At 32.2% G+C, this 14,918-nt stretch overlaps 1 protein-coding gene across 3 annotated transcripts in view; it reads left to right on the top strand.

Moving 5' to 3' along the window:
• ACAP2 (ArfGAP with coiled-coil, ankyrin repeat and PH domains 2) overlaps positions 1-14,918 on the top strand; it is a 161,442-nt gene that overhangs the window by 115,462 nt on the left and 31,062 nt on the right. For 2 of the 3 annotated variants that reach the window (XM_047733587.1, XM_047733568.1), the window contains 5 exons: positions 2,173-2,285; positions 6,817-6,837; positions 10,264-10,315; positions 11,851-11,951; positions 12,534-12,639. In XM_047733587.1, coding sequence (XP_047589543.1) covers positions 2,173-2,285; positions 6,817-6,837; positions 10,264-10,315; positions 11,851-11,951; positions 12,534-12,639 — 393 coding nt within the window. The remainder of the gene's footprint in view (positions 1-2,172; positions 2,286-6,816; positions 6,838-10,263; positions 10,316-11,850; positions 11,952-12,533; positions 12,640-14,918) is intronic. The other variant, XM_047733578.1, reaches the window with a different exon arrangement.

The raw sequence follows: 14,918 nt of genomic DNA, 5'->3' as shown, positions 1-14,918 counted from the left end.
TGACTGAGCCACTCAGGTGCCCCTAGAACTTCTAACATAATCTTGAAGTGATAATGGTCGTTCTTGTCTTGGTTACAATTTCAGAAGGGAAAGCTTCTGTTAAATTCTCTTTATTGGCTATCTTAGTCTTGCTTTCTCTTCCCTGGGCCTCCCACCAAAAAGCTTCAAATTCTGATGAGGGAAATGCCCTTAAGGTGAAATCTGGCTTCCTTATCTGCTTACCTGTTCAAGCCTCCTCCTTTCACTTAACCTTTGGCCTTTGGCCTTTGAGTATTCCTTCCTGATTTGTCAGGTATCAATATATTTAAATTATAATATTATATATTTTAGGCATTGTTACTACTTTCATTATAAAATCATATAATCTGTCACATTTTAAATACTATATTAATTGATACTAACAATAAATTAAAGACTTAACCTATCTCAGGAAATGTAGTTGAAAATTAGAAAAATACTTATAAATGCACTGTATTTCAAGGAGGTTATATTTTAATGTTTTAAGTAGCATCAGAATAATTAAAAAACTTCCAGTGTTATAAATGAAACCTTTAGAATTTTGCAAATTCAGTTAAATCAATTGGTTACATAATCCTGTGTGCATAATTAAATAAATTACAGCTTCAAATAAATTTTAATTGAGGGAATTAAAGTTTTCATGATTTTTTTTTTTTAAAGAAAAAGCAGGATAAAGTGTAGCAATTCATTTCTGTTTCATTTGATTATTTTGGATTAGCATGTTTTTTATGGTTGAATTTTGAGAGCTGTCGGCAGAGTTTTTGTTTTTAATAAATTTTGTTTTTGTGAATTTAGTCTGTTTCCATATTCCATCTTTGTAGACTCTTAGATTTGGAAGGCCCCTAGGTGGATTCTCACTCTGCCTCCCCTCTAGGGGAGGACCCTCACATCCCAGCATTCTTGGCAGATGGTCATGTAGCTTCTGCCAAAATCTTTCTCAAGACAGAGTTTGCTATTCTCTAAAAGGATAATATTCTAACGTTGATTATTGGCCCAGAAGTAATTTTGAAAGTTCTAAGACTGATTTTTAGAGTTTTAAAATTGGTAATAGCCGCAGTCTTTCAGTTTGTATAAATTATTTTGTAAGTTCATCAAGAAATATTTTATTTTTTATTTTTTTAATTTATTTATTTGAGAGAGAGACAGCATGAGAGAGAGTATGAGTTGTCGGGGAGGCCCAGAGGGAGGGGGAGAAGCAGAAGCAGACTCCCTGTTGAGCTGGGAGCCCAATGTGGGCTCCATCCCAGGACCCTAGGATCATGACCTGAGCTGAAGGCAGAAGCTTAACCAACTGAGTTATCCAGGTGCCCCAAGATTTTTTATTTTTTATTTTTTATTTTTAAAATTATTTTGTTATTTTTTTAAAGATTTTATTTATTTATTTGACAGATAGAAAGAGAGACCCCAAGTAGGCAGAGAAGCAAGCAGAAGAGGAGGGGGAAGCAGGCTCCCTGCTGAGCAGAGAGCCCAATGCGGGGCTCGATCCCACGATCCTGGGATCATGACCTGAGCTGAAGGCAGAGGCTTAACCCACTGAACCACCCAGGCACCCCAGATTTTTATTTTTAAATGCTCTCTCCACCCAACATGGGGTTCTAACTCACTACCTTGAGATCAAGAGTTGCATGCTCTACCAACTTAAAAAACTACCACAATAGTAATATACTCAGAGAATAGTAGTAGATTTAAGTAATCCCAATTTAAATATATCTATATTCCTTGTTTTTGTTAGCACACACATCATAATATAATATTAGGGTGAAATGGAAACATTTTAGACATAACATGCATAGTATTTATTTGCTCCTTTTGTCTATTTGTATACATAATATTTTGTGCCTTTAATCACTGGGCATATAACATTGTTTTCTCTTTCAGAATATATTCTGTGTAATCATCTGTGCTTTAATATTGTCATTATAATAATTATTGCATAACAAGCCATTGAATTGAAATACCTTAATATGTTGAAGCATTCTTCTATTATCTAACATTTAGGTCTCCTCTTTTCTTATGATACTGTTAATACAGCTGTTTTAATACAAAGCTTTTCTGTTTAATACAAAGCTTCTTCTGGCTTGAGCTGTTTCTCTACAATAAATTATTTGTGTAGGAGACTTAATCAAATCATATGAACTTTTTTATTTCGTTTAGGATTTCTCCAGTGATGATTCTAAGTTAGAATATAATGTAGATGCTGCAAATGGCATTGTTATGGAAGGATATCTGTTCAAACGAGCCAGCAATGCCTTCAAAACTTGGAACAGGTAATATATTTCAAATACTAGTCTTGATCTTGCCATGTTGTTTCTGACCTTCGCTGTGATTTGACAGCTCTTTCATAATTCTTTAAATTCACAGTCCATAATAACTTTCTTGAACCCAGTCCATTGAAGATAAGTTGCCCTTTAGGAAAGGGGATCCTAAGAAGCCAGTAAAAAGTGATAGCACTAATTCTAAAGGGTAAAATTAAGCAAAATATAAACCAGGAGGCAAGATTTTTTTTCCCCCCCTTGGGGTTCCTTCTCTGTGTGATGTTTATGTACATTTAATTTAGCGTTTGCTTATGAACTTTTAAGCTAGGTGATCCTGATCTTTGATCTTTGCAATAACTTTAACCAGGACTTTTAGGAAGTGAGATTGTTTTTATATATGAAGTATCTGTAGCAGTTGGTGCTCCTTTATTCTAAACTTGATGGCTACCAAAAATGTTGCTTTTTGTTGTTGTTAAACTGATTTTTATAAAGTATTAATCATATAAACGTCTTTTTATATAAATATAAAAAGTATTTTATTATGCTTTTCTGTGTATTAATACAATAAAGTAAAATAATTTCAGACATTACAGCATAAAAAAAGATTGTGTTGGCTCAGGATCATCTTTCCAAATAGTAGTGATTAGTCTTTTATTTAAGGATGCCTCTGTTTTTGCAAAAAAAAAAAAAAAAGTAGAATAATTTTGTAATAATTGAGAGTGACATTGGGTTCTGGTGAATTGATTTACAGTTTTGGTTGAATGTGTATGTTTCATTTGCTTCTTGAACAAGACATGAATTCACTTAATGATAGAGAAGATTGGTTTTTTTTTTTAATGGACATTAGCAAAATAAATAGAATTTTCTTGGTAAATTTAATTTAGTATACGTTTTTGTTAATTTAAATGGAAACTGTATGCTTGAATATTTAATGTATTAAAATGGATTTCTAGTGCACTTATTTTGATTTCTTGGTGATGAGATTATATGGAGCAAACATTCACTAGTATTTTCAAATGTCAGTGATTTATGAGCATTTCCCTAGCATTTGATATTGCCAGATACTTAAGTCTATGAGGTGTTTTTTATTTGAAATAATTTTTCTTTACATGAGGATGAATATAAATCGAAAGTGATTATATTTGATATTAAGCCTCTTTGAATTATGTAGAACTTATAAAATAATGAAGGAATACAGAAGGACCAATTAATGTGGTCTGGGTAGAATAGTGTTTTTTACCATTGTAAAATGAAAATGAAAAATGAAAATTCTATTTTCTAAGCTGTTTAAGACAGTTTTAACTTTTTCCTGGCAAATTTCCACGGCCAGAATAGGAAATTAAAAGAAAACAATAGTGTGTCACTTTTTATAATAAATAAAGATTTGTCAACCAGTACAGTTTCATGAGGTAATGTTAGAATTGAATTTTAACCTTCAGATTTCAAAACAACCTACTTAAAGTTTAACACAGTGAAAATACAGTAAATCCATAGAAACTATACCATTATGTTAAGAAGAAATGAATCATCTTCCCTGGACTACTCCAATGAGAAATGATCTCAGACTTCAAAATGAAGCACAGTAAGTGTTAGTGGAAAATTGCATTGCCACTTAGGGCAATAGGAGAAAATTAATTCTGATTTAAGCGTGGACCTTTTGTTTTTTATTACTTGTTTCATGAATTCTATTAATTGGCATAGATAATAAAATGTAACTAAAAGCACGTAGGGAACAACTATTAAATTCTCATTTGTAGATATGTTACCTTCCCTTTTTTTTTTTTAAAGATTTTATTTATTTGTTAGAAAGAGCACGCACAAGCGGGGGGGGGGGCGGGGAGCAGCAAAAGGAGGGAGAGAAGCAGACTCCCCGCTGAGCAGGGAGCTCTATGTGGGGCTCCATCCCAGGACCCTGGGATCATGACTTGAGCTGAAGGCAGATGCTTAACAACTGAGCCACCCAGGCGCCTCTCTTACCTTCCATTTGTAAAGTAGAAAGACAATGTCTTTGGAAATGTGGCTGCTTTTTAAAGGAGATGCCATCTAATTGTAGTGGATGACAGTTACTCATTAGAATCTTGGATCATATTTCAACACCCTAATTTTTAGTAAAGAAATGAAGGTGCAGAGAGATGGTTGCTCTTTGAAGGTCACACAGCTGGTCTGTGACAATACCGAGGCCTAGAATCTGTTATCTTTTTTTTTTTTTTAACTTGCTATGGAAATTCCATATAAAGTAGAATATGTCAAATATTTTTTAAAAACTTAAGAACTATTAAAAAAATAGTTCTCCTAGACTGTTTACATTATTAGGAAAATTATGAACAGATTATTTCATTTTCATATGCCTTTAAAAAGAATGTTTTCATGAAAATACCAGTAAAAAGCAGACTTCTAAGGAATATAGTATATAAACATTGTATAGAAGTCTTTTCACAGAAAACAAAAGTCAAAAGCTTATAACAAAAGTTTTAGATATTTTCTAGGTTATAGGTCTGTAATGGTGAAAGGGAGAAGAAAAATCTGTTAAATGTTATTTAGAATTTTTTTCTGCTTTTCAACTTCAGAATGTATCTTAAAATTCTTATATGAAGTTTATAAAAAATCTAATCTCAGGAAATACTTGCAAATACCTTCCCTTTACCTATATATGACTGTAGAATCTGCCCTTCTTCTCTAATTAGTTTTCTATCCAGCTTGAGTTCATATGTTTAATTAGACTTCAAATAAAAGATATATTTGTAATATTTGTACCTCAGCTTTAAAAATATAGGATCCCAACTCTGCAAGCATAAAGATTTTTCTGCCTACTGTTTAAGTATCTTCTTTAGATTGTCCGTAGATTAGTTTTAGGGTACACTTTTTCTTGTCACTATAAGGTACCAATCCTATGATGACAAATTTTGCCATTATCTATAGTTGATGGAATGGTGGCATGTAATATTTTCAAAGCCATTTATTTATTTGTTTGTTTTATGTTCATTTCCAATTAACATAGAGTGTAATACTAGTTCAGGTGTAGAATTTAGTGATCCAGCACTTAAAAATGCTGGGCTCACCACAAGTGCCCTCCTTAATCCCCATCACCTGTTTAAACCAACTTTTAGAAAAGACTTACTTCCTGAGAGAAATGTGATTTTTTTTTTTTTAAAGATTTTATTTATTTATTTGACAGAGATCACAAGTAGGCAGAGAAGAGCCAGGCAGAGAGAGAGGAGGAAGCAGGCTCCCTGCTGAGCAGAGAGCCTGATGCAATGTGGGACTCCATCCCAGGACCTTGAGATCATGACCTGAGCCGAAGGCAGAGGCTTTAACCCACTGAGCCACCCAAGTGCCCCAGAAATGTGAATTTGATTAGGAATTCCCAGGTAGTTTAAAAACCTGTCCCTGTGCTTCATAAAATTTAAGCATCATTCTCTAATTTGAATTTTAATAGAAGAGATCATATTTTGTGTGATGTGATTGAAAGAATGTAAGGAGTGAGACACTTTATGTCTTATGTGAATTGTTGAATTTGTCTCTTGGTTTCAGATTTCTAGTTTGTAGTGTCTCAGGATTTTTATATGTCTGTAATACATGTTTTTCTGAAAACACGTGAGATCTACCAGAATTATCTTTCCATATCAGGCCATTTTCTCAATGTGGCAACTTCACCTCAGGCTCAAATCAAGGCCAGATGGATTATTCATACCTATATATATATATATTTGTACCTATATACATATATATGAATGAATAAGGAAAATAATTAAGTGCTTAGATTATTTAGTAGTAAACTGGTTAAATGAATAAACAATTATTACATGCTATAGTCAGATTGTGTTGAAGTAGAAAATATAAAAGCCTAAAATGTATTGTACAGTTTCTTAAAGTATTATATGCTGCTAGCTCAGATATAAATTTTGTTTTTATTGGCTTTTTGTTTTAAAATAAGTGTATGATAGATTAAAGATACTCTGCTTATGTGTGGCCTTTGTCTGCTGTCATGATGAAAAAGGGGGAGAGCAGGTGGGAGGTAGGTTTATTTGCCTAATAATATTTTATAAATCTTTGAAATTCTTAATTAGTGATCCTACTTTTCTTATGAAGAGTTTCATTTGTTTCAGGTTTATGACGATATATCTATAGTGTTATTTCCCTTAATTTTTTAGGAGCAACTTATTAAAATGAGGAGAAGTACTTTATTTTATAGCTATCACTATAGAGGGAGAAAATAATAGTAGAGGTATACCCAAGTGTGCCAAGTCCTACCAGAACTTTTTATAGCATAATAATTGAAGAACATTTTTGAATATTTCTAAAATATTAGCATTTCAGATTCCTAAGAGTTAGAGTTGTGTAAATGCATACATGTATATATTTGAGAGCAAAATACAACAGATATTTTGACTCTTTTGTTAGGTTTGAGCTTAAGCTTGTTTCTTTAATTCTTGCTTTATTTTCATATCATGCTAGTCCTTTGCTTATTTTGCACATTTGCGTTTTCATTCTTTTACCACCTTTCCTTTATGTTTTAATCCTGCCCCATTTTTTCACATGACAGGAAAAAGCCCGATCATATCAGGTACCAAATGGCTTCCTTCCCCCTCATTTCTGCCTACTCCAGTTTCCTCTTTGGCACGAGAAAGCTCATAATTAACCTGCATTTCATTTGGATTACTTGCAATGGATATAATGTCTCATGTTTTAAATTGGAAAGAAAATATACATATTTCATTTGAAGAATGGAATTATCTTTTCATTGCCAATTGCCTCAATATGTTTTAATTGATATATTTTAATATATCAATTTTTTTAAAAAGATTTTTTATTTATTTATTTGACAGAGAGAGATCACAAGTAGACGGAGAGGCAGGCAGAGAGAGAGAGAGAGAGAGAGAGGGGGAAGCAGGCTCCCCGCTGAGCAGAGAGCCCGATGCGGGACTCGATCCCAGGACCCCGAGATCATGACCCGAGCCGAAGGTAGCGGCCTAACCCACTGAGCCACCCAGGCGCCCCCTTTAATATATCAATTTAATTGATATATTTAATTTGATACATTTATAGTAACTCAAAGATGTAGATGAGTAAGTAATATGAATGCCTTTGTATCTTTTTTTTTTTTTTTTGAGGAAAATAAGCCAGTAAACACTTTTCAAAAATTTAAACAGTAACTAGGAATTAGTGCCTTGCTAATAATCATGTTAGTTTTATTGAAATAAAAATTGTCAATTCCTAGAGGTGTTTTTTTTTTAATATTTTGGTCTTTTTTCTTGGGACAAATTTAATTGAATTTGAAAGATAGTAGTGTACATGCTGAAGCTTTTAATTTTATTAAATGTTCACCTACTTGGCACATATATGAATTTCATTTTTATAGTCTTAGTGCGAAATCTAAGATTTAGAAGTTTGACTTTTACATTTTATTTTTGGTTTCAAGTGCAGTTCTAGGACTAATGATTATAAAATGGAAAAAGACACTTGATTTATTTTTTTAATACATTTTTTTCCTTTACTCCCGCCATGTTTTGTTATCCTGAAGCTCTCATAGGTATTTAAATATCAATAATATCTAACTGTTTATGAATTTAGTATTTTGGCCTAAAATCTTTATTGAGTTATTTCACTTTGGGATAGATCTAAAGTGGTGTATTATTTTTCTTAATGAACCAAGAAATTTTGCTGTTTAAAAAACAGTCTTATATTTTGGCTTTGTGGTCAGTTTCTGAATTTTGTAGGATATAGTGTAGTAATCAGCTCAGTGCTTTCTAAAGTTGGTCTTTTTGATTATTTAATTATCTTAAAAAATGTTTTTTAAAGTTCATTTAAGTAATCTCTACACCTTACGTGGGACTTGAATTCATGACCCCAAGATGGATAGCTGCACACTCCTCCTCTGGCTCCCCTGAGCCAGCCAGGTGCCCTTATTGTTTGTTAAAGTAGCTCCAAAATACAGGTAGCATGAGCGTGAAATAAGTAACTTATCCTATACATCATAGGCTATGAACTGTCTTATTTTTTCCTTTTATTAGAAACGTTAATAATACCTAGTATTATCCCATAGGAGCAGTTTAAAAATTACTTTCCATCTTACCCAGTTAAAGTTTTGATCAATGTAAATGAGTGTAGTTGACTCTTTTTTCTTTTCTTTTTTTTTTTAATGGCAGAGGAGGGGAGACAGTGTCATACAATATATAGATTCTAGTAATCGAAAAATTTTTTTCTGTATAGGATTTATTATGATTTTCTTCCTTAGGAAATGTTGTCAAAATTAAGATGAATTTATAGTGTCTTCCCTGAGTGTACAAAAAAGTGATGATGTGAGAGAGTCACCCAGAAGCAGATAGATGGTAGGGAAACTGGGTTTCAGAAACGTATATGATCTATAAAGTTAATAATCAGAGGAAATGCTCTCTGACCAAAAAAAAAAAAAAAAATTTTTTTTTAATGTGGTGTTTTGTTATTTTTCGAGGTTATTATCCTAAGATGCAGCAATTCAATAGAAATTTATTTTTTAAAGATCTTGGAAGCACAAATTTTACATGGTTATGTGGGTGTTTTCTATTGTGCAATAAAACTATAGTTTTTCATAGAATTATGTATGATTACTATACTGTAAAACATAAGAGTTGTTATTCGTATAGTTCACTCTACTTCAGATGATTTTAAAAAAACCATTTCGATCAATAGCAGAGATTATTTCCATTGCATGTCATCCCATGTGGCAGGGCTGCACCATTTTGTTTGTTCATAGGTATTTCCTTTAACATTTCTAACCAACTATGTATCCCAAAGCAAAGAAACCCGGAAGTTCTTCCTTTTCTAGCCTTCCTCTTGATGATTTGTATTAGAGGCAAGTCACTTGGTTTTATCTAGATGCTTATTTAACAGATCTTCATTTTAATGGTAAAGGTGATACCTTTTGAAGTAGCAAGAAAACCTAACAGTCTGTCTAGCTTAAAACAGAAAAGCATCTAATCATTTTCGCAGCTTTGGAGAATTAACTTAATTTTTTAAAATAGAAATATAAGTATGTCTAAATACATTTTCTAGTGCTTTTTATCAGTATCAATGAAAAGGTAGAATCTCTATCTGCTAATAGATTAATAACTAATGTTTACAATAGAATCATCTCACATGAAACTAATTTTAAAATAACGACTGAAATAGTTTTACCTTTCATGCTTGATGAGATTTTTGCTTCTTTTTATGAATGGCTTGTTGGCTGTTAATTTTTTTTGTAAGTCTTTAGCTTCTTTTACTGTTTTAATAAATAAGAATTAGTAAATAGCCATACATAGGTTAGCTTTTCTTCTAAAACAGATTGCAAGTAAAATTGTTTGCCTAATAATTTACAAGAACAAGCAGAACAATATAGTTAGGTGAATCATTTTTAGTAATAACTTTTATTCTGCTTAGAAGTATTTTATATTAAAGTGAAGTCAAGTGAATTGGCGATTATCTCTTATTTGATATCAGTTCTAAAATGATTTAATTTCCTGTTTTGCTTAACAAATCAAACACTTGCTGAATTAGCTGTGGAAAGGTTGTAGACAAAGCACCATTTAGTTCAGTGTTTTGCTGTATACAAATGGATCGTCTTTTAAAACATAAGTTTATTTCTACTTTATAATAGAAGCAATTATTTTGGGGGAAAGATTTTTAGTTATTTTTGAATAACCTCAAAAAACTAATTTTTACTTTTTTATAATTATTTGGTGATAGTGTAAAGGATAACAGCTGTTGTTAGGATATAAATTTCTGACTGAAAATGAATCAAAATACAATAACTTTATTTTCCTAGTCTGTGGTTTTAAAACTGTTTAAAATTATTGTTTACTTTCAGTAGTTATCTCATTGACATTAGTCCATATAAAATGAAACAAAACAGTGCACTTCTCAAAACATAATTATTATGAACTGAGTTTCTAGTGCTTTCCCCAAATATTTCATTTCTAACAACTGACCTAAATTATGTCTATGAAAACTTAATCTGTTTTTATTTATTTAGACGCTGGTTTTCAATACAGAACAATCAGTTGGTTTACCAGAAAAAGTTTAAGGTAGGTATTTTGTTAATTAAGTGAAAACCCAGTGAGTCCCCCATTTCAGTTCTCTGTTCATACTTGATAAAGCACTGAAGTCTTTAAATGCTCATGTATGCAAAATTATTTTATTAATTTATGTTTAGGCATGTATAAGAGGACTCAAAAGTGGAAAGTATTAACTTTTGATTCTTAAAATAAGCAGAGTGATTTGAATCCTGAATTCTTAACTCCTGGTTTTAAGACCGTGTTTCTGTGTCCCAGGATTATTACTTTCATTTCTTTATTTTCTTTGACCAGTGTGTGACAGGAACAATACTACCATTCCACAGTAGTTTTTTTTGTTTTTTTTTTCCACAGTATATTTTGAGACTGAAGGAAAGGGTGCCTTTTGAGAAACATCATGTAGGGCAAAGGTGATAATATGGAAATGTGAAATAAGACAGTAAGATTTAAGCTTGAAGTAATTTAAATAGAAACCTCTAAATTTGTTAATGCTGTTTTTATACATCTCTTCTCCTCAACCTTATTTTAAGGTTGAGGAATTTTTATTTATCGGAAAGACGTACCATGATTACATGGCACCTGAGAATGTTAAAAATAATTAGGGAAAAAAACCCTTAGTCAATAGATGATTTTTACTTAGTTAGTCTTTGTGAATGACGTAGTCAACTGTACATTTATTATTTATTTATTTTTAAAAGATTTTATTTATTTGAGGGAGAGACAAAGATAGTGACAGAGATAGTAAGAGAGAGCAGGAGGTAGGAGGTAGAGGGAGAAGCAGGGGCTTCGCTGAGCCTGATCAGACCCTCAGTCAATCTGAAAACAGATGCTTAACCCACTGAGCCACCCATGTGCCCCTCAGCTGTTCATTTCAAATGCTTACTTGCTCTTGAGATAAATCTGAAGTTTTATTTGCTTGTTTCTGTGCTAACAGGCTTATTCCACACAAATCCTTTGATCTAACTCAGTTCATCGTTTCTTCTGCTCTGATAAACTTGGTTTTGAGTTTATATTTTTATTAATTACTAGAAAAATGATAGAAGCTTCCTCATTTTTTAGGTATTTTAAGAAGAATAGATAAGCTTTTTGTTGTTGTTGTTGTTGTTATTTAAAACTTGACTATTAAAGGTTTCTTTTTTAGAGGAAAGTAGCTTTTATTATATATGTGTATGTGTGTGTGGGGTAACCAGGAGAATAATGGATGTGAAAGAAATGGAAGAAAATTAAAGTTAGTAGGAAGCTAATGTTTATTGAGCACCTATAATTAATTGCCAAGTGTTAGACTAAGCTCTTTACATATACTTCCATTTAATCCTTGTACAGCCATTTTATGAGACAGATAAAATTATGAACAGGACACAGTTACCTTTATTATATCTATATAAGAGTTGATAACTCCTATCTCTAATCCTAAATAAGATAAATATCAATCTTTAAAATTAGACCATTTATTCCAAGTGATATTTTAAAGTATGTTATTCTTGGTATTGGCAGTAGTATTTAAAAACTAAGTTGATAAACATGAGAGTTTTGTTTCCTTATTGTAGGATAACCCCACTGTGGTAGTAGAAGATCTCAGGCTCTGCACAGTGAAACACTGTGAAGATATAGAACGACGCTTCTGCTTTGAAGTAGTCTCTCCAACAAAGTAAGTGGTTTTAAAGAATGAGAGTTGCTTTTAAGTTTCTATCATTTATTTTAAAGAACTTTTCAGGATATCGAAACATTTGTGTTTTACTTGTGATTATGGTAGAGAGGGAAAAAAGTGCTTTAAAAGTAAATTTAATAATTAATGATTGTAAGTATTACAGTGAGATATTTATGTAACTTCTACCCAGTATCCTTTTCTTTAAATTCTATAAAGATTATTGATGTGGCCATATGAAAACTTTTTAGCTGTCTTGATTATGAACTGATGTCATATATCAGATCAATTTCTCTGATAACTATCATTTTGTATTTCTACCCAATAGAAAAAATTAGTGTTATATTTGGTAAATTAAAAAAAAATTTTAATGGTCAGGGACTTGTGATTTTTTTCCTAATAGGCAATTTATTTCATTTCTATTGACTTCTTCATGAACATACTATGTCCTAAAGATAGTTGAAATAAAACATTTCAAAAGAAATTGCTTTTTATTAGAAAATTATTAAATAGCAAAGTAAACCTTGTTATTATTTGGAGGGGGGTTAACTTAGTGTCTGAGAAAACAATGTTATTTCCTTTTAGAAGTTGTATGCTTCAGGCAGATTCTGAAAAGCTGCGCCAGGCATGGATTAAGGCTGTTCAGACCAGTATTGCTACTGCTTATAGAGAGAAGGGTGATGAATCAGAGGTTAGTAAACAATATTGCAATACAAAATGATACATTGCCGAAAGTTCTTAATTTTAATTTCAACATTATGTGATCATACCATTTTTTAATGAATGATGAATTTTGAAATGAAAGAGGTTTTACTATGAAAATCTAGATTCAATTTATTTCTCTTTATTATTTTAATATATGTTTAATTCAGTATTTGAATATATATCCTAGACTATCATTAGGTATTCTAATGTAAGTATTTTTCCCAAAATATGTTATGTATTCTCATTAATAAAAATCAGTAAAAAAAAATAAAAGACTAGTAATTAGTAAAAATCAAAAAAAGGAAAGCTCAAATTGTGTCTGGTTGAAATCTCCCTGGATAGGATAAGATGAATTGAATGTGGACTCTTGCGTCATAGCCTGGGTTCAGCTTCCCAGTGATTTTACAGACTTTTGAGCAAGGCCATTAGTAAGCTTTGAGAAATGGAACTTAATAATTCCTCTAGTAACTTCCGGAAAATGAGGCATTTGTGAGTCTGTGCATGTTTGAAAATGTCTTTATCCTCACATTTGTTTGGTAGTTTGGTTGGGTTGGAGTTTTCTAGATTGGAAATAATAATTCTTAAGAATTTAACAGCATTGTTTGGTTTCATCATTGCTGTTGGAGTCTTTCTTATTACTGACCTTTTTTGTATTGCTCCTCTCCAATTTCCTGTTTTCTTTTTCTGGAATTTCTGGACTGATTTTATGATTTTTAAATTTTTATGTGTTTTTGCTCTGCTTTCTCTGAGATTTTCTCAGTTAATCTCCCAAACCTTCTATTGAGTACTTAGTTTTGTTAACATATATTAAATTTCCAGGAGTTTCTTTTTTTGCTGAATGTTTATACATGTAAACCTGTTCTTTCTTCATGGATACAGCGTTAGATCTATGGTTTTTAAACTTGGCTGCCTGTGACGATAACACAGGGATTAAAAAAAAAATCCTAATACATAGGTCCTACCCTAGGTAATTAATGCAGTTGGGATCCAGGAATATATATATATATATAATATATATATATATATATATTTTTTTTTTTTTTTAAGATTTTATTTATTTATCTGACAGAGATCACAAGTAGGCAGAGAGGCAGAGAGAGAGGGGAAGCAGGCTCCCTGCTGAGCAGAGAGTCCAATGTGGGGCTCGATCCCAGGACTCTGAGATCATGACCCAAGCCGAAGGCAGAGGCTTAACCCATTGAGCCACCTAGGCATCCAAATAGGAATCAATATTTGAAAAGCTTCCTGGGTGATTTCCATTTACAGGCAATGTTGAGAACTGTTTGAGTCAAGAGGTTTTTCCTTGGCTATCTGGTAATCTGTTCTGATTACAAGTTAAGGACTAAAAAGCCTGTTTGGACACTCTCAAGAACATAGTTAGGACTTTGTTGACTATGTGCCTCTCTGAAGTCTGGATGATTTGTTGAGGAACAACCAGAGAGTTAGGTTCTTTGGAATCTTTTTAGCTGGTATGATTTCCAGAGAAGTCTCGACATCAGTCTCCTGCAGAGGGGTAAGGGTCTGCTGGGAACTAGTTGCCAGGGATCTCAGTATTCATTGTGTATATGTTCATTTAATCTTCTGCCTTCTACTTTCAGGTAAATCCTATCCACAGACCCTGTTTTACTTCCTCAGAGTATAAAATAAAATTCTAGTTATTTGTGTTTATGTGTGGAAGCAGTCCCAAAATGGCATGGAATTGGGGAAGGCACTTTGGGATCTACCTGTTCTTTCCACAGTCATTTCTCCCACTTTGGTTCCCACTTCTACGGCTAACTGGTATAAATCCTTGAGACCTTTGAGTATCATGTAATGTAAATTCATGAACTCAGATTTTTACTTACTTCCATAGTAAGATTTGGCCTTGGTATACTTACTTACTATTCATCGAACCATCTTCCAGCTTTCAAAATTTTGTTGCTGTTATTTGCTTTTCTGTTTTCCCTATTTTTGTGGGTAAATGCCTTAAAAAAAAAAAAAAAAAACTAAAAATCCCCACAAGAGCTTTCTAAGTAGACTATAGTCATCATCTCATTTCATGCTAATATTAATTTTTTAATATCATCTATTACCCCGTCTATATTCAGGAGTCCAGTTGTCCTAAAATGTCTTCTGCCACCTATTTATAAAGTAGCATCTTGTGTATGACTGGGCATTGCATCTGCTTGTTATGTCTCTCAGGTTCTTTCAGTCTAGAGCAAGGCCTTCTTTTAATGACAATGACTTACTGAAGAGATAAAGTTAGTTATCCTATAGAATTTCAAC

Source organism: Lutra lutra, chromosome 1 (assembly GCF_902655055.1).
Source record: "Lutra lutra chromosome 1, mLutLut1.2, whole genome shotgun sequence".
NCBI classification, from domain to species: Eukaryota; Metazoa; Chordata; class Mammalia; order Carnivora; family Mustelidae; genus Lutra; species Lutra lutra.
This window is presented reverse-complemented; position numbering and strand designations above follow the sequence as displayed.